Source organism: Symphodus melops (assembly GCF_947650265.1).
Source record: "Symphodus melops genome assembly, chromosome: 2".
Taxonomy (NCBI): domain Eukaryota; kingdom Metazoa; phylum Chordata; class Actinopteri; order Labriformes; family Labridae; genus Symphodus; species Symphodus melops.
In genome coordinates, this window is record NC_136692.1 from 18,543,643 (window position 1) to 18,566,909 (window position 23,267).

The 23,267-nt window shown below is 41.5% G+C and overlaps 1 protein-coding gene across 2 annotated transcripts in view; it reads right to left on the reverse strand.

Annotated features, from left to right (window-relative positions):
- Positions 1-22,831, reverse strand: part of LOC306842419 (E3 ubiquitin-protein ligase DTX4-like) — a 31,453-nt gene extending 8,622 nt beyond the window's left edge. The window contains exons 1-4 of one of the 2 annotated variants that reach the window (XM_079372672.1): positions 22,520-22,831; positions 20,792-21,018; positions 8,647-8,861; positions 7,171-8,072 (exon numbers count right to left, since the gene is read on the reverse strand). In XM_079372672.1, the coding sequence (XP_079228798.1) occupies positions 7,171-8,072; positions 8,647-8,861; positions 20,792-21,002 (1,328 nt within the window). In that variant the 5' untranslated portion in view covers positions 21,003-21,018; positions 22,520-22,831. Of the gene's footprint in view, positions 1-7,170; positions 8,073-8,646; positions 8,862-20,791; positions 21,019-21,263; positions 21,749-22,519 lie in introns of those variants that run through there. The other variant, XM_079372671.1, reaches the window with a different exon arrangement.
- Positions 22,832-23,267: the final 436 nt, after the last annotated feature.

A 23,267-nucleotide genomic window follows, 5' to 3' on the forward strand; every position in this document is an offset into this window, starting at 1 on the left:
TAGATCAATGATTAAGGTTCAAGGTTCAAGGTTCAAGGTTCTTTATTTGTCAATTCCAAAATATGTCAGACATACAGTGAAATCGAAATTACGTTTCCCCCCTCCCCACGGTGCAATGTAGATAAGAAAAAGGTAAATAAAATAAAACAAGGTAAAAAGAGGTAAAAAAGATGTAAAAAGATAAATAATATTTACATTAATAAACCTAAATGTGCAAAAGTATTAAGTTAAATAAAATGGAGTATAGAACCAGATTATAAGAAAAGTGAACTTGTGCATGCGTGCAATGTGCAATAAATAGAAGAATTAATAGAAGCGTTCTGCTGTCGTATGCACTCAAAGTGGTTTAAGATCTTAAACATAAAGATTTAGTTACCCGTAATTATAAGATAAGGCTGATGACAGCCTGCTCTGTTGTCAAGAGGCTGCCTGTATTAGATCTGCCCTGGATCTAATCATTGAAGGCTGGAGACCAATGATCTCACACACATGCGCACAGCCCCACGCACTAGTCTCTGGTAGTCAGTCAATGAATCTATAAATATCTTATAGACTGCTGCATTAGCAAGGAAGTATTTACAGTATGATGTGTGAAGGAGAGCAGGGGGATGTTGAGTCACGTCTCATCCTGGATAAGCTTCTTGTGGCTCGTTAACACACTTTTAAGCTGACCCAATAATGTACGCATGACACACTCACACTTGTTTAGACATACATAACTGGTCTGTCGCACACCGTTTAACAACTTTGCAACTGTGTTTCATAAAATACATAAAATGTTGAAACAAGTTGTGACGTTTGATTACAACAGATTTCACATTAATACAATTTAATTCAGTTAAAAAAACTGATTACAATAAAAGAATCAAAAAAAGTCCTGATGTTATTTTTGATGGACGTTTACCTTTCCTACCAGATGATTTAATTGTGAAATCAGCATGTTATCTTTTGTGAACATGAAACTTTCTTTTTTTTCTTTACATGTTGATTTCCTGAAGCAAGGTTCTGAACCAGAACATGTGGATTTTTTTTTTTAGCTCCAGCAGTGCATTCAGGCAGTGGTTCAGGCCTCAGGCATTAATATCCACTTTATAATGAAGAACAAATGGAACAAACCTGTCATGTATAAATGAATCTGTTTTTAATGGAGAACTAAACTTCCAAAGGTCTTTTGTGTACTCGCTTGTAAATATTGAAAATGTGCTGCATGCGGGTTAAAAACAGAGTGCAGATTAAATGACTTTTCAGTTTTACATAACTTTAAAGGGACATTTTCTTATTTCAAATAAAACCAGGTTTCCTCAGTAATCAAATAAAAATTGATTAAAGGGATGGCCATCACATGAACTTAGTGTAAATCGTAAATTATCCTCCAGACTAACAACACCCACACCGGGAATCACATCAGTACTTTCCATCAATCATTAATATTAAGAAATGAATAATATTACTTGTGATGACTAAGTTATTTGTTTACATGTGGATGTATCTGATGTGTCACCTCTGAAATGTGGCTCAGAAGAAGAAGTTTCAGAGGAAGTGAGAACTGTGAACGAGAGTAGTAAAAACGAAGAAGCCTGAGACCTTTTTAAACAGGAGATCCCATAGAAAAACGTGTGTGTGTGTGTGTGTGTGTGTGTGTGCGCGCTCCAGTCTCTTGACCCACTGTGACCTCAAGCCCGCCCTCCTTTCCCTCCGCCTGCTTCCCACCCGATCACACACTCCCCTCAGCTTTGTCTCACTCATTCCCTCCGTCCTTCTGCTCCTTCTTTAACTCCCCCGGGGCCCAGATGGACATCAGCAGGACTGATTTAGATCCCTCAGACAATAACACACTCCCACACATTCTCACATGCATATTGTCACACACACACACACACACACACACGAAGCTGCACATGCAACATCACACACATTCCTATGGACACACACACATTTATAATCTGTAAAGTAGAATTTCCCTGTTTCGTTGGTGTCACAGAAAAGTGTTTGTAGAAGCAGAAAAAAGTTTAATGCCGACAGGCTATATACATCCCTATATATTAGTTTAGATCATTTTTTACTATTTAGTCTGAAATATTGTTTATATTGCTTTTTGATTTTGTGTCTATGTATGGTTTTTTTTCAGTTAGATTTGCTTTCCATTATTTGATAGTGCCTCTTGCTTCTAGCTTGAACAATTCAAGACAAAAACAATCATCATTATTTATATTGGGATTAGTTTGTGCGGTAAAAAGATTCAGACACGCAGAACTGATTCTTTACAATCAGAGTAAATGTTTGCTAACATGACAATATGGCCTAAAAGAACCATGATGTCTGTTTTATCAGCCTCTACGCAGAAAGAAAAGACACAAAATGTCACAGAAAGTTCTTTTGTTGAAGCCAAATCTTTCCATCAAAGCAGCTGTGTGTTCTCTCAACCTTCTGAGACCTTCAAGCTCCCCCAACATTTAAGGCTCTTAGTTTATGGGTGGTGATGGATTCTTAGACTGTATGTCTGATGGGATGATTTTCTCTTTCTGTGCTTACAGCTCCCTCTATGGGCCACATATGGTAAAACAAAGCAGCCACCTGTTGGTGATCTTAACAGGTGTCAACACACTGACTCTCTCTCCTTCCTTATTAAAGTCTGCCCCCCCACCCCCCCCCTTTGCTAGAATTTCCTCAATATGCTGTCTGTGCAACCCCCTACACCCAAAATCCCCCCACACATTTATCTCCTTTGTCTCATTCCTACAATCCCCCACCAGAGAGAGAGAGAGAGAGAGAGAGAGAGAGAGAGAGAGAGAGAGAGAGAGAGAGAGAGAGAGAGAGAGAGAGAGAGAGAGAGAGAGAGAGAGAGAGAGAGAGAGAGAGAGAGAGAGAGAGAGAGAGAGAGAGAGAGAGAGAGAGAGAGAGAGAGAGAGAGAGAGAGAGAAAATTCTTCTTTACTCCATCTCCCCTTGGGATTGTCAATATTTACCTTGAGGGTGAGCGTGAAGGACAATGTGTGTGTCTGTGTGTGTGTGTGTGTGTGTGCGTGTGTCACCTCCCTCTCTCTCTCCTTGGTGTTGGCCTGATTTCTAACACCACTGTGTGATCAATCTTTGACAGTTTGCTGACTCGTTTCTTTGTCTTGTACCCCCACCAGCCCTGTTCCCATGAGCCTTCGTCTTGGGTGCTGTCTGAGACTGTCTGCACACATGTATATAGACACACACACACACACACACACACACACAGACAGGCACACCCCTCCCCTCTTATGAACTGGGACTGTCTGGAGGAAGTGACAATGTCGAATGGACCAGCACCATTGTTTACCTCCCCACCCCCCAGCCCAATCTTCAAAATATTCCAGTTATGAAATTAGATCAGCACTGAGCCCTAAATAAAGAGGTAATCAACCAAACTATAAACAAACCGACCACAGTTATAAAGAAGATGAGTAAAGTGAAGCATCTTTGCAAACTGGAAGAGTCATGTTGAATTATCTAAAAACCCTTCAGCTTAATGAAAGAAGGCAGAACAAGAGAGGAAAAACTGTAAGAAGTTGTGAAAACGAAAAAGAAGAGAGAAAATGTTGGAAAAGAGCACGGACAGGACTGATGGAAGAGAGGGGGAAGGAGAGGGAAAGCAGAGAAAACGAGAGGAGGCTCAGCATTGTGCTGCTAATGCAGCCCAGGCTTGGCTAATCCAACAAAGGTTACTGTGGAGACCAACAATGAGGCTCTGAGGGGCCCAGACTGCTGAGACGCGACGAGAGGAGGAGGAGGGAAAAGAGGAGAGGAGAGAGGCCAGAGGAGAAGGGATGGGGGGGGGGGGGCGCTAGATCTGCAACATGCTATGGGGAAAGGAGGGAGGGGGTATGGCCCAAAAAAAAAAAAAAATCTACATCTCCAAACCATCTAACCTTGCATTCACTTTACAAATCTATCTTTTCGAAGACTCTGGTTCTAAATTCAAACTTTGAACACATTATATCCTGTGTCGTTTTTTTGTTTTTATTCAATGAAGGAAACCTGAAACAGTCCAATCGACAAATGAAACTAAGCTTTCATGAAATAGCTTCAATTACCGCTCTTTGTAATCATGAAACGTAGGAAAAGCACTATCATTTTCAGTTAACATTCTGAGTGCTTAAATTGTGTGACCGCAAACTGATTAAAACCAGGATCTGTGTGTTATAAGCAGAACTGTCCTCTCCTCTGTTGGAGTGTTTAGAAACACAACGCTGGAAATGAAAACAAATAAATCTGAACAGGATTTGAATTTGAAAGTGTTACGTCATAAAAGAAGTTCCCAGAGATTGCTAAAGGCTAATAAGTAGCACAGCAGCATGCAAAACACTGACATCAGAGTAGGCTGTTGAATACTACACTTCATTGTTTACATTTTTGTCAGGAATAAAACCAAAGTTCAGAATCAATCAATGTGAGTCTTATTCTTTTATTGAAAAATGTATAGGAAAGTACTGACGGTTAGCTGGACACTGATTCTTACTGATATCTACTAAAAAAACGGTTTTGTCTCTTTTTACTGGTTGTAGAAGAGGGGTATACCTTCACTTATCAATCTGCTTTCTAGACGCATCAGCCGAAAAGTCAACTTTTAGGCGTCCGTCCTGATTTTGGACTCTCCACGTTAAATGAGCTCAAATGAAGCTAACTTGCCCACGGAGAGAGAGGGTACCTTCTTATAAAACATACAAATAATACATTATTGACCTCAAGGGGACCATCAAGGTCGGTAGGTTCCATTCTGAGGAGACCATCAGGGCGGTACATCTTCATATGACACTGAACTAAATCCTATCTGGTGTAATTTCACGTCAAAGCTGTGATTTTTCTTGTAAAGCTCAGTCACCACCAGCCGCTTTCTTTGTCATCTGCAACCAATCAACTAAGCTGCTCATATGTGTTTTTGTTTTCTGCTCACACTGTCGGGGTAGCAAACATAAAGAGGAAGAAAGAAGAGAATACACGGACGCGCCGACCTGAATTGAACAGCAATTTGAAGCTTTTACAAAATTGGGTTACAGCAATAAGATGACAGAATGTCCTGTCTTGTTTTGGCATCTCACCATCATTTTTATAAGACCAAAAATGGATTATTTGAGCTCTAAAGGCATATCTGACATTAAAATCAAAAAGAAATATATTACGTTTTGCAAATACAAATTCAAAAGAAAAAAAACGAGATTTCATTCTAAATTCTTCTACGAATATAAGTAAGAATAAGAATGTAAATACAGGTAGTCTTAAATCTGCTTCTTGTCCTATGTGGTCATACAGCACATTAATAATTTGTTATGTTAATTTTCTTATAATTTAGCAAGTTATATTTGCTTCATGATTTCAACACTGTTTTCGAATTCAAGAGATGGAGGGAGGTACGGACGACCCGTGTGGCCTCCACCCCCCCCTCCAAAATCCCCCGTTCTACAGATGCCACCTCACAGATGGACGACTCACAGAGGACGCTGCTGACTTTTGACTCACAGTAACAACACGCACACACAGGAATCCGAGTAAACAACTTCAAGGTCATTTGAATCTAAAGTCTGCTTCTGTTTTCCCAGAGATTCTTTGTGTTTATTCAATGTTACCCTTCATAAAGTGGGTAAACAGTTTTAACTTTCAGGTCAACCATAGTGTTTGCTAGAAGTTCCAACAAATCACAAATAAAATGCAGGGAAGCTAAAACTTTGTTTTGTTTGCCTTGGCATTTAAAATTCTTCTTTGCATTCCTCTGCCAGTGAATCTGCCTGCACGTCTTACAACATGTCTTCCACATCTAGTTAGAGCCATTTTATTCAAGAAATAAGCACTTTACACTGAAGGGTCTGCGACTAGAATCACGGACCCAGAACACCAATGTCCAACATATGAACGTGAATCTGACATGTCACACCTCGGAAGTCCTTTTCTTTCCAGTCAGTGCATGAGTCATTACACTAACTCCTGGTTGGCGTATTGCAGGATGTATTTATCCTTATTGGAATGTGTATATGTATTCAGCCTTGCATGCACAGGCCTTCTTTGTAGTGTGAGTGTTTGCACGTTTGAACATGCAAGTGGCCATGGGAAAAATGTAATGAGCTGATGAGCTTTTATCAACATTGTACAGATGCTTGTCTGTGCAGATCAAATACTTGTTTTTTTGATTGACACAGGACTGCACAGTGTGGGAAACTATGCACACACCACTCCAGGTTGTGATAGCATGAGATGCAAATTATTGTTCAGTAGCAAGTTTATTAAAAAAAACAAAAAACACGAGCAGTTTGCAGTGAATTAAACGGCTTCCACAGTCAGTAAGTAATGACAATAAGTGAGTGCAGTAAGCTTTCATGTGGATATAGTTATTCTTCAAAATAAGAGTGGTTACCAAAAGTGTATGCTCATCTTTCTTTATACTGAGACCAAATAAAGACATGGGTTTCATTATTCTTCCTTTGTCTGAGTAAATATGATGTTTTTCTTTACAAGGAGAGTTTACAACCCCACCAAAGATAAACAATATGTGAGCTTTCAGGGCTGCCTCACAAAGTTGGCAATTGAAAACATCAGTAGGAGGAGGTCTCACGTCAACTTGCACTCTGTCAATCAGAGCCCTGAAATTTAGGTTTTTGCTGTGTCATTCAGTACAAAACCAAGCAGGATAAAGAATGAAAGGCTGTCAACTGATCCTTTAAATTACCCGTTGGTGCCAAAAGGAACTCTTACACACACAGAGCAGGGATAAAAACCAGTCAAACAACAGAATCAAGCACAGCTGCTGCTAGCTTTGGCTCAGCTCGTTTCTCTCGTAACTTCAATTCCAGACACCTAACCAGAAAAAAAAATCCCATATGGTTATTTAAGCAACTTCACGGTTGTGTTATTGTATTCTTCTTAATAAGTAGGTGGCTGCATATGTGCCTGCAGAAAGAACTGAACCAAAGGAACCAGTTCTGAAACCCTCAAATTTAACAGCCTAAACCGATCTACCACGGTCAAAATCCTGTTTGGCTGCAGGTCTGGTTACTAATGCGACCGTTACGTGCAACATGATCATCTTCAAAGAGTTATAAAAGGTTATTACTGAACCTAATGGTGCTGTTGTGTGAGTGTGCATGGGTGTGTGTGTGCGTTCTTCCACAGTCAGAGGAATTGGTTTGGGTGTTTAAGTGTTTGGTTGACTCACCCTGATGCTATGAGCGCCCTGGACTGAGCCATCGCTATCCTCTGTAACGCTGGTCTGCTCAACCCGGATAGACTAGACCTCTGTGGCAATGGGGCATGGCACACTGTTGCTGCGGAAGACGCGCTGCGCTGTGGCTTCATCACCATCGGCGAGGGAGAGGGCACGGGCGAGGGGGGCGTGGTCACACTGTTCGCTGGGGTTACTAATGTAGCAGTTGGCACTGACTCGCTTGCTGAAGATGCGGAGCGTTTTGGTGGGATGGACGGAGGGTTCTGACTCGGGTTCGATGATGGCGGCTGAGGGGGTGGGAGGGATGGTGGCGGCGGCCTGTTAGTAGACGAGGAGATGCCGAGAGATGAGGTGCCAGCAGTGAGGGCGGCGAGTGACTGAGCAAAGAGCTGGGCGTTCCTTCTCGGGGAGGAGATATTTCTGGAGATGGCGAGTCCGTGCGGCAGCGTCTGGTAGTAGTTGGAGTTGGAGTTGGAGTTCTGCTGCTGCCCTCGTCCAAGAGTGGCGGATTTAGACGGACTCAGAGGTTTGGATGAGAAAGATGCAGTGTTCTTAGGACGCTGCATGGTTAAAGATCTTCTACCTAGAGTCTGAATACCTGTGCCTCCTCCCCCTACACCACCTGTGTTGGTCTTCACACTAAGGACCAGCATGCACTGCTGGCAGGAACAAGGCTGGCCTAGTCCAGGCACTGGTAAACCCCCATTGGAGTAGAGAGAGTTTCCAATTCCCATACTGGACCCTGAAACCCCAACACCCAGCAGGGCTCCTGTTAGACCTCCGCCTCCTCCTATGACTCCTCCTTTAGGCAGTGGGAGAGGACCAGAAACTAAAGGGTAGGCTACGTCTGCTCGTCTCTGCAGCCTGCGACACCTCTGGCTCTGTCTGTTAACCTGCAGCAGGACATTAAAAAAGAAGTTTACTTCTAGTTATTTGTTAATCCATAAAATGGTTGAAAAGCTCCACTTTTTTTTTCACACTGAACTGAGAGACACTGAGCTGACTGATCACTCAGACTGTAATGTACAGTCTGATAGCTCAGATTTTCTATTTTGACCAACTCGTTCTTTGTCATGAAGACACACGAGCCTGAAGTTTTTTTCGAAGCCAGATCAAACTTATGAATGAGGAAAACGTTGTTTGTCGTGCAGCTGGTGGCTGTCAGTATATCATACTTAAAAGTAGAGTCTGTGCAATAACTTAAAGCTCTAACTTGGTTAACAGCTGTCAGTTATCAAAAGAAGTGAAGTCCAAGCTCAGTACAAACAATAGCAACAATATTAAACAACATTTAACCAAACAGCTTATTAACCTTGATAACATCAATCGCTTCTGGTCACCAGTCGGTCGATCCGCTAATCTCTAAAATGGAACATGATTCAACTATACAAATAAACTTTTCCCCCTTCATACATAAATGGCAAGACGTACAAAGAGAGAGAGAGAGAGAGAGAGATGTGTAAACACCTGTGTCATGTTCTGAAAATCAATGAGGTAGCAGAAGCCGAGTGGGGTTAGGTCAAGGCAGGGCTGCTGGCGGTTGTGGGCACTCTCGATCGCGATGGCCACCTCCATGTCGTAGGGCGTCCACGTACCCGCATCATTTTCCCACTCCCACTGCCAGCCCTGACCCGGGGCCGAGGCTGGGTCGTAAAAAGTCCTCCGCACCGGACGGATGGTTCCTGAAATAGACAGAAAAAGACATTTGCGTTCATGCCAAAAAATGACACATGGATTGAGAAGGAGTTTCTTTTAGGCTTGATAGGCTGAATATATATTCTGTACACTCCTGTCTAAAAGACGACAATAAGAAACACTAGTAACGCTTTGTGTGAATGTGACTGAATTGATGGCTGAAAAACGTATATGATTTATTCACAAGATGAACCGCATACAATTCAAACAAATCCCATGGATACTTTCTAGCTGCTTACCATTCAGTAAATTGTACCACTATTACCAATGACTGGAAGGCTATTGGAGATTCACTCCAGTGGCTCTAAAATACTTTGATAAATTATTTTAAAGTAAAATACTCATTCATAAAAAATCATCACAGAAAGGGAAATAAAATAATGGAGTTGAAACACTTTTCGAGCAGTTTGTCCACTTTATTTCACATCATACATACAGACTTCTGTCTTTACTTTCACTGCAATTTTTCCCCAACAAAAAGCTAAATAACAAGAAAACAACAATGTCTTCCTGTCTCCAGTGGAACCGAGCGTAGAGAGGAGGGTCCCTTAATCAACCAACCAGAGGCAATATGCTATTCAGTCAATGCCAGCACAAGAGGAGGAAGGCATATGTGAGTGTTTGTGTTTGAGAGAGAGATAGTTACACAAGGATACTGGCACAACGACAGAGGCACAAACATCAAAAAGAGGAGTTTGAATGAAGGGGGGGTTGTCTTTGTTTCGTGTGGACAGAACGATGGGAGACAAAGAAAGAGGGAACAATCGAACTGAGATATCACACGTAGCATTGTTCTTATTTACTCATACAGTAGTTCATTTGTTAGACGATTTCCTGAAATGAAGACGACATAGCTGAACGTATTTAAAGTGTGATGAACACTAAAATAGATCGTTTCGGTCAGTAACTTGCAAGACAGTTTCAAAAATCAACATGAAAACAAATCATGGTCAAATTGGGATTGTTAACCACACTGTTAAAAAAAAAACACACCTATAATTTAAACATAGAACAGTAGCTGATTAGTTTGATTAGTCCTACTGTAACAGATAAGGCACTTGCTAATAAACACCAGACGTTCATAACACAAAGCAGTAACACTAAAACTTCCCATTTCTGAACAACTGCAGCTTGTTTGATTGACTCAAATTGAAGGCACACTGCAGCAGGATTGAGCGCTTTTAACAAAATACATAAATCCTGTGTTATGTACAACAGACTTTGCTACCAAATCTAATGTGATTAACATTCTGCAGCATTAGTTATGACTTAACCATGCTCTTAATCTGCAGTGAGAGGCTTCCTGGACGCTTTTAAGGAGGAGAGACTTGCAGTTCTTGTTTTCATTTTCGTCTTTCATCAGTGATTGACGTCTTTTGGTCAAAGTTGAAACAATAAATGTGTTTGAAGTGTTAATAAGCACACTTGACCTGACCATTGTTTAAGACGACTCGCATGCTAAAAGGGATGCACAAGTGGCCCTCTCAAAAAACGTTCCTTGTAAAAACGTGTGTATAAAACTTCACATAGAGGCAAGTGCAGCTAACGCAAGTGCAGCTAACGCAAGTGCAGCTAACAAGACTGAAGAAGGGTACAGTTGTTTTCAAATCTATTACAACATATCTAAAGAAAATGTTTGTAGATCTAATCAATAAAAAACCTATTCATAGAACAGGTACAAAATGAGAGTGACGGTGAAACGTGTTATTGGTAATCAAAAGATGCTACAATGTGCGGACAATGAGCTGGTTTTATGTTTTTTAAATGTCACTGTATTTTATTCTGTTTCCTTCACAATGAACTCGTTCAGCCAATGGACGAACAGCTAAAGATAAAGTTGTCCACTTGGAGGGGGACAAACATCACGGGTGCTTTTAACAATTTCTCCATTATGAGTTTAATAAAAGGAATATTGTGCAGCTTGATTTATGCCTGCAGGGATGTTCTCTTTGTGTGCATGAATACAGCAAGAGCCCTTTCAGGAGAAGGAGGTGTGTGTTTGTGCGTGTTGAATGGCAGACATATGTTCCTTTTCGTGTGTGGTCAAGGCTTTATCTGGTCGTTGCCCTCACCGTCAGGCCAAGGTCTTATCACAAAGAGGACAACGTTTGTTGTTAGAGCTTGGATGGTTTAGGATTGTCCCCTAAACCTTGTATTATGTTCGGTCAATGTCAGCACATTTTGTTTTTAGATTTCAAATAAGCCAAGAAGAAAACTGAATAAAAGGAGCTTTACATTTTAAATCAGAGTTCCTTTGACCTCGTTTGCCTAAAGTACTGCGACATCAGACGTTATGATGCTTCTCGTGCACAGATCCATTGCTTGTGCATGTCCAGAGTTTGTAGACGTCCAACAGAAAAAGTCCTTATTCCTATTGTCCTCGCACACACTACCACACCCCTTCTACATTTTTTTAACCGTCAGCGGCTGATCAAGATGAAGCCCGCTGGTTCTTTTATACGTCATGTGCAACATGTCTGGGCTTGGCCATGCTGGATTTATACATACACTGCCTGTATGCATTTGCAAATAGTGCATTATAAAAAATGAACCGGAACTCTTTGTTTAATCTGAAAGTGAAGTAAATCCCTTGTTGACACTCACAAGCTTCAGCTAAATAAAACGTACTTACCTGGAAGGTGAAAAGATGTGCGTGTGTTTAAGAGCTCAAGGCAACGCAAACATTGAACATGTGTGTAAATATTAAAAAGGAAGCGGTGGGAGAAATGAAGGTTCGTGAAATGGTTCAGAGAAGGAGAGAGAGCGAAAGGACAAAGAGGCCTGAAGCAGGTGGAGAAAGAGACTGGCCATCTGGTCTGTATTGTTCTCTCTCTACCACTGACCCCTCCTTGCACAGAGCACACGCGCACACACATACCCACACATAGCTGCAGACTGACCAGCAGGCGAGCACATGTTAGGGTGGGGTCGAGCTTCATGCATGGCAGGACAGTGTAGTGCTCCTCGTCAACAGTTGACTCTGTGGGAAAACTCAGCCCTGAAGATGAGCCAACACTTCCTTTTCCTCTCTGTGAAGCATATTCACATTACAGCGTCAGCGCTACACTGTGCATGACTGACAGATTCACACAAGTGTTATGGCCACAGGATTGTCATGTTAAATTACTGCCTTTAATAATAAACAGAACCGCACACACCACACAGATCCGAGATTCTCGTAGACTCTGCCTGCTCTGTCAGAGTGAGAAAATGCCTGAAGAGCTTTCTCAACACCGCCCAGCCACAACCCCATATTTACGAGCGAGGTGGAAATCAAGGCACATAAAACAGTAATTCATAATTTGTTCGAGGAAGTCACCAGCATATAAAATCAATCGTGAAAATAATAGTTGGTTGCAGACTATCTGGCATACGTATAGATGCAAACATGTATCACTGTGTTGGGATTCCCGGCTTATCCAGCTGTCCTACATCAGATGCATGATCTTCCAATTGTGTGACCTCATGCCTTTGCGACTTTCAAAACCCTCAAAGAAAAGACTTTCTGCCCTGGGAACCTCGACCAGCCAAAGAGATAAGGAAGGGGAGGGGAAGACGAAAGTAATGCACAGCATGAGATACTCTATCAAGGTTTCACATCTCAAATATTGATGATGTTTCACACCACAGTACGGGCAGAAAAATCGAGACTCAAAAGCAGTGGGAGTTTGAATAAAAGCTGAAGTGAAGATAAGAGCGCAGAGGAAGAGATACTAAGAGGGAAGATGAGAGACAAACATAGAGACTGAAGCAGAGAGTTCAAAACATTACCCGAAAGGTCAAGCTAACATGGAGCCCTTGAGACATAATAATTATGCTCCATATTTCTATCACTTCCTCTTGTTTAGTTTCATTTCCTTCCTCCGCCAAAGGCTTCCTCTTACTATGTCTTGGTTTTCTCCCCCTCCTCATACTGATGTTTACTTGAAAGTATTTTTTTTACATGAATGAAAAACCTGTCTGGGTGACTTTCCTCTAACTTTTGACTCATAAAAAAAGGTTGATTTTTATCAGCGGGGTTAGAGGGCTCGGAGAAACAACAATGCTGTTTCACACGAACGTTACGCTACGTTTGTGAAGTTCTCTAATGAAGATAGTGTGTGGCTAATGAGCTCAATTTGTTAGGTTTGTATTCTGTCAGTGTTCATGTTTCACAGTAACAAGCACTTAAATGTTAGCCAAATTATTTCCAGGGGTTCCTCTTCTCAACAACAGTTGGACCGGGAATAAAAAGAGGTTACCGGCAACCTCTGGAAAAAATAAGCCATTGCAAAGGTGCAAGAAAACCAAACTCTAGCACCTTGAATGTCCATTTTAGGTTGTCTGCAACAACCCCTGAAAACCCTTTAACATCCAAGGTCAAATGTCCACTTTCACAGCAGAGAGCGAACATGTTTACAGACTGGAGTTTAGGTGTGAATAGCTCTATTGTTACAAACTTTGCAGAAGATGAACTTTTATTATAAATATGGTGTTCTGATTTAATTTAGGTCAAAGGTCAAAGCTTAATGAGCTCTGCCAGGAGCTGCCGAATTCTAGGTTGACCAAAAGTTAGTTGAGACAATACTTTTAATATGGAGAGCACCATTGTTGGGCTTCAAAACGCAACGTCTGAAACCAATGTGTGATGCTACTGAGAGTACGCCCAGGTTTTCACCAGACTATGGTCAACCAGTTATCAAGGTTTAAGTGAGAAAATGCTTTAAAAAATCCATCTAACCATTCAACTATATCTACAGTATAACAGACACTGCTTTAACTTTTGCTTTTCCAATACTTTTTGTTGCATTTCACCACTTTGCTTGTGAGCCACACTAAAACCAATCACATGACAGTCATCCAACATGGGTAATCCTTTTTGCCTGTGTGTGTGTGTGTGTGTGTGTGTGTGTGTGTGTGTGTGTGTGTGTGTGTGTGTGTGTGTGTGTGTGTGTGTGTGTGTGTGTGTGTGTGTGATATGTTGCTGGGTCTATCTCATTTTGGGCAGAAAAAAAGAAAGAAGATTGTTTGTGTTTGTAAAGTAAAATAATTGACAATTATCACAAAAGCACACATTACATGAATATGAGTTGAAAGCCACACATGCTTGTAGCACATACAGTGCCTGTTTGTGTGTGTGCGTGTTGTGGAGCAGGCAGTGAGTGATGTCCCCCCAGAGGCCTCACAGTACCAGTAACTCGACACGCAGAGTTTCACAACAACAACTCGGAGAGAAGAAAGCTGCGCTCTGACCCCTCCACCTCTTTCATCTTCCTTTCTCTGCACTTCCTCCCTACTCGCTTTCCTTCCTCTAACTTTCTATATATTTATGACGCATCTGTGAAGAAGACAACTGTGTAAGGTAGTATACAGTTCTCTAGCCTGAAGCCAGATGAGTTACACTCATGAATGTGTGAGTGTGATTAAAATGTTCCTAGAAAAAAGCCTAAAAAAGTAGGCTAATGTATCCTCTTAACAATATAAACAATAAATTCTTATATGCTTAAATTCGTCCTCCTTTTTCTCCGGTGTTTATACTAAAGAAAATAAACTACTTCTCAGTTTTTTACTCAACTCTTATAACTCATTTTAACTTCCTATACATACATCCCCCTGTGCTTTAACTTTCTGTGTTGACCTCTCCACATTTTCTTTCACCTCTCTGCTTCCACTTTATCGTGCCGCTTCCTTCCTTAAGGTCTCTCATTCCATCTTTGTCTCTACATTGTCTCACCTTGAAAGTGTCCAATCCCTGGAGTTTTGGGTTCAGAGTCAATTTTCAGCTTCATAGAGTGCGAGAGAGAAAAGAGAGAGCGAAAGGGAGGAAAAAGGAGTGAAGGTGGAGAAAAGAGAAAGAGGCACAGATCAGGTGGACCAGAGGATGTCCCACATGAAGCCGCCTAGTCACAATGAACAAAGGAAAGAGCCTGACCTTCTATGTTAGGACAAAGACATTAAACACATCCGTCATATTGTAAGCCTCTCTATGTGCTGTTCAAAGCCTCCAAACTACATGATCACAATCGGTGTAACATTACAAAACACTGCCGTACTAATCTGTATTTGAAGGTCGTATGAGGTCAAAAAAGCCTTTTGTACATCCTACAACTAATAATAAAGAGAGTAGATTCCTTAAGTATAACTTCTACAATAATCATAGTTTACAAACAAAATATCAAATCTGAAGAGACTGTATCTCTACCAGAGTGGGCGTGTGACTTCAGACTGAGGCAGGTGGGTAAGATCTTAACAACAGTAGAAGTATCTACAAGGATTAATCAGTGAGATCATCAGTCGATTAATGATTTCTTTCAGGCAGACTTCCATGAAGATGTGAAAAAAAAAAAAAAACACTGCTTCCAGCTTTTAGGAATGGATTTGCTGCTTTCTTGGTAAAGAGCGATGAGCATTCTTTATCAATAAATACAAGATTTAATACAGAAGATTCATTCATTCCTGTGACGTAATTGGCCATTAAAAAGATTGTTAGCTGCAGCTCTAATAACCAGAGAGGGTGCGATACTCCAGCTGATGCCCCCCAAAAAAGCTTTTTGCTAACCTGTTTATAGCTTCACGTTGTTGTGCTGCCGTTGTAATGTGCTTTAGGAGGTTTGAGGTTCTGCTTTTTGCAGTAGAAATAGTCCTAGTACCGAGACAAAATTGACCATTTCTCTGACAAAGATCTTTCTCGTCATCCTTCCTCTCAACTAAATTAAGTAATGGGAATATTTCCAGCCACTGAATGTAAATGTGCGCACTTTCATCTTCCAAGTGAGGCAGGGTTGCCAGGTATGTGTGACAACATTTGATAAAACAAGCCCATCGGCCAAAAAAAGGGATTACCCGCAGCAGCACCTAAAAAAAAAATAGGCCTAATCCCGCAGGAAACCGTGTACCCGGCAACCCTGATGCAAAATGAATCTGTGAATTGTTGCATTTGAAAGCAGCAGTGGGGTAATAAGAACAACAGGAAGGTTGGAACAAGTTATTTTTTGAGTCAGTAACTGTAATGTTATAACTAGAATTTCATACACTACTGGTTACTAGTAAAAGTAATTTTATTACTGCAACGTGTCACTCGTAAATCTTTACTGTCAACACTGGTGTAGTGAATCCTTGTTTACTGGTAGTGTGAAGTCTGTCTGAAAGAAAGGCTGATCAAATTGGGGGTGTCCTTCTGTTGAAGTATTTCTGACCCGGCACCCAATCTGGGTCAACTCAAAGTGATCTGCCCATTTTATTTGTTGGTTTCCCTAAATAAGCATCACGTTGCACATTTCCCCTCCCCTGAAGTAATCTAAATCAATCCAGCGTTTTAAATGGACAGTTAAATGGCTCTGAAGTTCCTTTCAAATAGCTTTCATCCAAATTCCTCCAGTTTTGTTCAAATGATCCTCTTTGTAATCGTTTTGGACTTGCAGTGGTCCTGAGCGGTGCGATGTTATTTTAGAAGTATTCACCATTCTTTAGGTGCAACCGTGCCTGTCGGGTTTGGAGGGTAGTTGTCACAGTATGTTAATGAAGCGTAAGCAAACATGTTGTGTACCTTCCTGTCGTAACCTAACATGACCCAGCTACCTGGTTTGTTGTGTACATGTAAACGTGGCCAGTTTTAAAGACCCCCCCCCCCCCGCCCCCTTTTCTTGTCAACAAAATCTACCCCCTACTCTACGTCTCTGGGGAGTTTCCTATTGAACCCCTGCCCCCCACATCTATCATGACCCCAAAGCCCCAGGGCATTGTGGGGGTCTGGGAATGTGTCTCCTTCAGCAGGACCAGCTGGAACAAGAAAGTGCTGCAGAAGCAGAAAAAGACGCCCTCAAAGTTTGATCAGCATTGTCTCTTCTTAAAAGAAACATTAAATCTCTTCTTTCTTTTTTTTTTTTTAAAACACAATTTCAACAAAAGAATAAATAAAAGCCAATGACACTCGTTTGTCTAAGTGGTTACAGTGCCGAAGCATGGTTCACATTAAACATATCATGACTTGTTGGAATATCTAAGCTTATGTTTTGAACCAAAGAAGAGGGATTCATATTCAAAACAAATCAATTATTGCTAATTCAATCATATGACACTCAGTTATATGATGCTAACATTGGAGCTTTCTAGTGTAGAAATAAGAGCATAAAACCATTAACCATTTCTATGCTGACTTGATTTCAAGTGTCGAGAAACCATAAGTGTGAGCTGAGCTGTACAGAGTTACACCTAAAAGCAGCCCTGGGCAAGAAAACAACTTTGATAGAGCCATCTAGACCCTCCCTTTCCAAAAGAAACTATCCAATCAGAATAAGGCATTTTTTAAAACACAACAGGCTTCATTCACAAAAAATGCGTACGCACAAATTTGAGAACAAAGTCAGAACTTCCTTGGAGTATGCGTAAGCACAAATGAAGAAGGACAAGCTTTGTCAGGAAATGTTACACACCCGTTCAACTAAAAGCACAACATATCAATACTTTGCATTACTTCTAATTGTTCTTGCAAATTATTATGGATGTAATGATTCACTAAACTCGCGATACGATTCGCGACACCGGGTTCACAATCAATCCTTTCATGATTAACTTTGCCAAATAAGACTGAAGGCAAATTAGGACAGAAAGAGATTCCTTTAGGGGCTGCAAACCCGCTTGTCAGTGTGGTGGTTTGGCACTTTAATGTTTTTTTTTTTTCTCTCTCAATAAGAGGAGGTGATTGGAGCTTCTCATTGTGGTGTTGAAGCTGCATCATGTTGATTGTGCCATTTGTGTACTTTCCTGTCTTCTTACAACACTTGCACACAGTTTTTATCTAGTCTTTTATCTTCTCGCCTCTTTTATTTCCTGTCCCGGGGAAGTCAAAATGCTGCCAACCGCCTCTGCTCTATAAGCTGCTGACGCTCACAATATCATTGCGATTAATTTTTCGGAGAACCGAATCGATTAATCACAATGAATCTTTAGATGCCTACAAACTAGTGAAACAGTGGTGTTTTATTCCACTGAGTGTAAATCCCCAGTTACAGGATGAGTCATAAACATTTGCTTATGTTTTCAAGGAATTGAAAAATTCAACCAAAAAAGTAAATGACTTCTTAGGTCAAAACAATTGTAACAGGCTTGAGTGTGAGTGAGGCAATGGATGTTTTATACGCTTCTCCTTACGAAATAAAAGCATCATGGAGAAATTAAAGAAACAATACAAGACGCAGCAGAGCCCAGCAAATCCCCTTATTTTAAGTGGAAACTCTTTTCTCACCTCTTCTTATTCTACGTTACTGAACTTGTAACAACCAGTGACCCCCAAAAATGTAATGGACCCTTCAAGCTCTGCTCTGCTTCTATACGTTTGTGTATTTGTGTGTCCAAGAGCCACGGTGGAGTCACTCACATCTGTTCAACAAAATCTAACAATTGTGGAGTGGCAAAAGTCAGAGAGAGAGAGAGAGAAAGAGAGAGAGAGAGAGAGAGAGAGAGAGGAAAGAAAAAAAGGCTCCACAATTATCTCACTCCTTCTGCGACAAACACTCCCACTGCCGTACACCCACCCCATCCTACACTTACACAAAAACTCCTATCTTTCTAGCTCTCCCATGTCGAAGCCAAATCCAAGAGGCCCCTGGGACTCCTGCCTATTGACGAAACTAAACACTCTGACAAGAGAGGGGGAGGAAGGGGAGAGGGTGAGAGACCCCTGGGAGGGGGAGGGTGTTACAGACAAGTATAGTGAACTCTCTGCTCATTAGGCCTTGAAATATTCCATTCTTTCTATCAAGGTCTCACTGAGTGTTGAGTGTGCAGCTGCTGTGTGCCACAGCGTGCATGCATGCGTCTGTGTGTGTGTGTGTGTGTGTGTGTGTGTGTGTGTGTGTGTGTGTGTGTGTGTGTGTGTGTGCTGGTGGAAAAGAGCTAAAGAATGTAGCAAGCTTGGTTGTTGGACGGTCATCTGCAGCTGCTCTACATCATCATATAGTTCAATCTAGATTTACAAACACACACAAACACACTGTCTGCCGAGGAAGTTTCGCAACACCCTTGCAGTAGGGGAGTCCAATGCAAAACAATGTCGTCAAATTCAGCGAATTACTCCTCACGGCACACTAGCTGTCTGTCTTTTGTGAACTTTAAAAATGCAATCTGTTAAATGGGCACAGTCCTTGATGTGTGAAGTCACAGAGCCACATAATAGTTGCTAGTTTGTGTCGGACAAGTTAGTGTAAGATATGTTAAACTTAATTCCACAAAACCCTCGCCCCATCTGTCTATGGAACTTTGTGTATGTCCTAAAATACATTTAGCACATACAATATTTGTAAGGGAGATGGCGTAAAACAGGAATCAAGACTTACAGTGGTGGTTTTTATGTAAAACAAACTGCTGATGAAATGTGCCATTGCTTGGTCATGAACTGGTAAAACAGATTAAACTTCAATGTAGCTCGTTATGGGGCTTTCACACCTGCAGAAAACTCCTGAAAAACTTCTGACATTTCCAGGAGGAGCTATATGTGTGATCGCAGCCAGAGTTTCTCTTATTGAAGAAGACCGAGTGAGCTGATGGAACCCAGCAGAACAGAATCCAGAGAATTCATCTGGAGCCAGTGGGAGAGGGTGGTGACGTTTTTATCCTGTGACTGGAGTCAGTGCAAAGAATCTCTGTGCACTTACTTAAACTGTTTTCTGTTTGTCCGTATGTTGTTCTCTGCGCTTGTTGACCGTGTCATTCTGTCAAACCACAAATACAGATAAGAATGCAAATGTTCTTATTTTAGGATCATATAGCGGACTCTGTTGCTTGGTCTGCTAGGTCCGCGGGATAGTCTCCCTCTGTGAAGTAAATCAACAGCCAAGTCAGGGGAATATCCAGAGCAGTCCTCCTGAAATGAGGTATTTTCAGGAGTGCGTATGTGAAAACAGCTTTAGTTGGAGTGAAAATGTCCCGCAATTCAACGAAAAATATGTCCGAGTTCATAACATGGTCCTATGTTGCACGAAAGTCCATTCAAAACATTTCTAAAATGGATTAACTCTACTGCTGCTTCTTGCTTTTTGTGTTGCTGACCAGTGCCCAGCTTGATGCCCCTTAACTTGGTCGTGCACTGCTAAGTACCTCTGTTTGAGTCTTGGAGCACCTATCCACCTGTGTCTGGAGAGCACCAGTTTCATGTCAACCATCAACTGCAGTCATGCTTAATACTGCATTATGATCCAGAAATACATCGATCTTGCTGCACTTCCATCCAAATGAACGCAGGGAAAAGAAGCCGTAATTATGAATCACAGAACAGATTTGTGAAACACCAAAATTCATGTTATACCAGGTTGATCTACGACCTACCAGATGTATCACAAGCAACTTTAAAAATGATTGTATTGTGAACTAAGGTTAGAAGAACCATTTGTAATCAATCACGGGGATCAACTCCCACATAAAGCAAAGACACAAGTGATTGTGACTTCCCTTGTTTGGGGCAAATTCACATTTGTACCTTGGCTCTATATGTGATTGTACTTGAGGAGAAATGTGCTCCTGATTTGCTCTAAACATACACTTAAAAAATACAAAAGTGAATGAGGTGAAAATAAAAGATTGTTGGTGAACTATTTGACTTAATAGTGAAAAACTAATGTAAGCCTTTGACAAACAATATTGTTGAACCCAACAATCTCAAGTAATAATCTGAATTGTTACAACTGGGTTGCAGAAAGAAGAGAAAAGACTTTAGGGTGAACTATGTATATTTGTAAAACAAAAAAAACACGCACACATGGAGGTGAATAGTTGCAAACATGACAATACAATGAGGCGGATTGCACAGTTACACAACTCCCTCACGTACCATAACGATTTTTTGTCAGTAATACGAGAGTGTTATGGTCCTGCTGACGCCCCCCCCCCAAAAAAAACAATCAAAACATCATATCCTCGTACAGTGCATGCTCTACTGTCGTACCTGTGTCCTGTCTGAATTGATGCATGGACTGGAGATCTATGATGTAGGGCGAGAGCCGGCTGTCCACCTGGCCGAGGACCACGCTCCCTCCGCGGGGGTCGCTGCTCCGGATGGCCGCCTCGATCTGGTGGGAGACGGCGGGGCTGTAAGGCCTCCACCGGCCGTGTTCGTTCAGCCATTCCCACACCACCACGGCAGAGGCCAGGAGCATGTTGTTACTGTTGGCCCTACAGAGGACATTTAGGATGAGCAATCAGTTTTTCTCAATGATAGTTTGATGCAGCCTAATAATAGACTCGTTTCTCAAAATGAAGCTTGATTCATTGAAAGAGACAGAGGCCAACCACAGAGCAAACAATGGGGCATTTGAACACAATTCTGTCTGTTTTTCAATTCCGGTTTCATTATTTCATAAGGCAAATGAATAACACCACACCATTACCCCAGATATAAACAAAGCGGTTTGTCTTACATGGAGCCACGGCAGAGCTAACGCCGGGACAGATCCACACATTCTCCTGCGGACATCCGAGCTCCCCGCATGGCAGAGCGGGGAAGGAAATCACTGTCCTCGCTGCACCGTGTTAGCCATAACACAGGACAAGAAACAACCGGACCACACAATCTATGTACTGAGGTCTAAATGAGTCCTTTCTTCAGTCACACGGACTGCTTCTCCGGCGATTCGTGAATCTCCAGTGACGGCCTTTGTGAGATTTTGGCTTAGTGGAAGAAACTCCCTCAATTTGGAGAAATTGCGGTTTAAAAAATTACGTTTCGGTTGATATTTAATCTATCGTGTGAGCACATTAATCCCAACTGAAAGGGCGGCGATAGCAACAGCTTGTGTGTTTTCCTCTCGTAGTTTAGGGCGTTGCATACCGAAATGTTGAGAAACTGTAGTGGCTTCCAACAGCGCACCCACGGTAGTAACGACACTCTAACCAGGTGTTACGCCGAGTTCTGCTGCACGGCGAGAATTTCGTGCAACTCGCGGGAGCGCGCCCATCTCAAACTAATCGAATGGAACTGCAATGCAACCTCAACGTTCTGCTTAAAATCACAATACTTCTATTTCTTATAACGTGCAGCGCCATCGATACGTTTTAAGATTAGCAGTAGATTTTTTTTACAAGCGTCCAAAAAGTAGACCTCATGTCATTTTAGGGAGAACTCTCTGTTTTGAAACTGGAGCAAATACAACTAATCTGTGTTTTAACCTAAGCCATATTTTATTCAACTTCGAATTGTGGAGTTCACTATACGTCATTTGACTTGATAATTACATTATCAGAGCAAAACATAAACATCCACACATCAATCTACAGTGTGGATGTTTTTTTCAGCAGGCTTGAACTGTGCACGGTCCCGCGAGTCGAAATCCTCAGAAGGCAGCACAATTTGGTAAACCACCAGGTCTCACCAGAACAGGTTCAACTGGTCTCGATCCCGTGGAGACAACCCTCGAAGTTTACCGTGATGACAAATGTAGGCTAACCAAAAAGAAAAAAGAAAGAAAACTCGCCAATGGGCAAAAAGGCAATTTATATTATTCTGTAGCGACTCAGTTTATTAAGGTCTGTTTCAAGTTTCGACCTGCCGTAAACTTAAGAATAGGAGACTACATAGACGTCAGTCTAAAAAGAAATAGACTACTGCAGCAGACCTATGGTGCATACACTACACTTTTCAGGTCACACACCACTTTGTAATTAATTAAACATTCACCTTTTAATATGCACTTTTGGGTCCACCCTCCTTATCCAGAACCCTTGGAGGAAAAAGCAGGATCGTCTCTACCATGGCTCTGTCCTTCCTTCCCTCTCCGGATGGTGGATCAAAGCAACCTCGTCTTTCTACTTGAATTAAAATGCAAAATCCAAACAGAGAGGAACTATATTTCCTCTAATATTTCATGAGCAGGAATACAGCAGAGGTTGTCCATGGTGCGTTGAAATGAACTCTGCCATGTTTGTCAACGTTATACTTTCGTGCCCATCTTCTCCTTTGTGCTGTAAAACTCAGTATGAGGTTCAGAAAGGGGACTGGGGAGGAACGCAGCCCCTCAACACGCCCATGGTTAAGACGACCAATAGAGAGGGGGTCTCCAGAACAGTACAAGCCTGATGAGTTCCCCCTTGAGTAACATTAAGCACATTTACAACAGTCTGGTTCCACCTGTTGTTAGACCTAAACACGATCTCTAAATTCCTGATATGTGTAAACATATCCGGCCAGTAAAACTGATTCTGATTCTTAATCAGCAGTAAAACAAAACATGACTAAAAAAACAATAAATCCAAGCAGACCTTTTTAGCATAGCCCTAGTGCTAAAATAACTGGCCTATATCTTGTGTGGGTTAGCATTACATTTCTTGAGTTTTTGTACTTTCTTTCCTCCTTTTGTGTTGCTAATATACTGTAGTTGTAATCACTGACTTCTTTCAGCTAAATCTTTTTATTGCCCTTAGTCTTG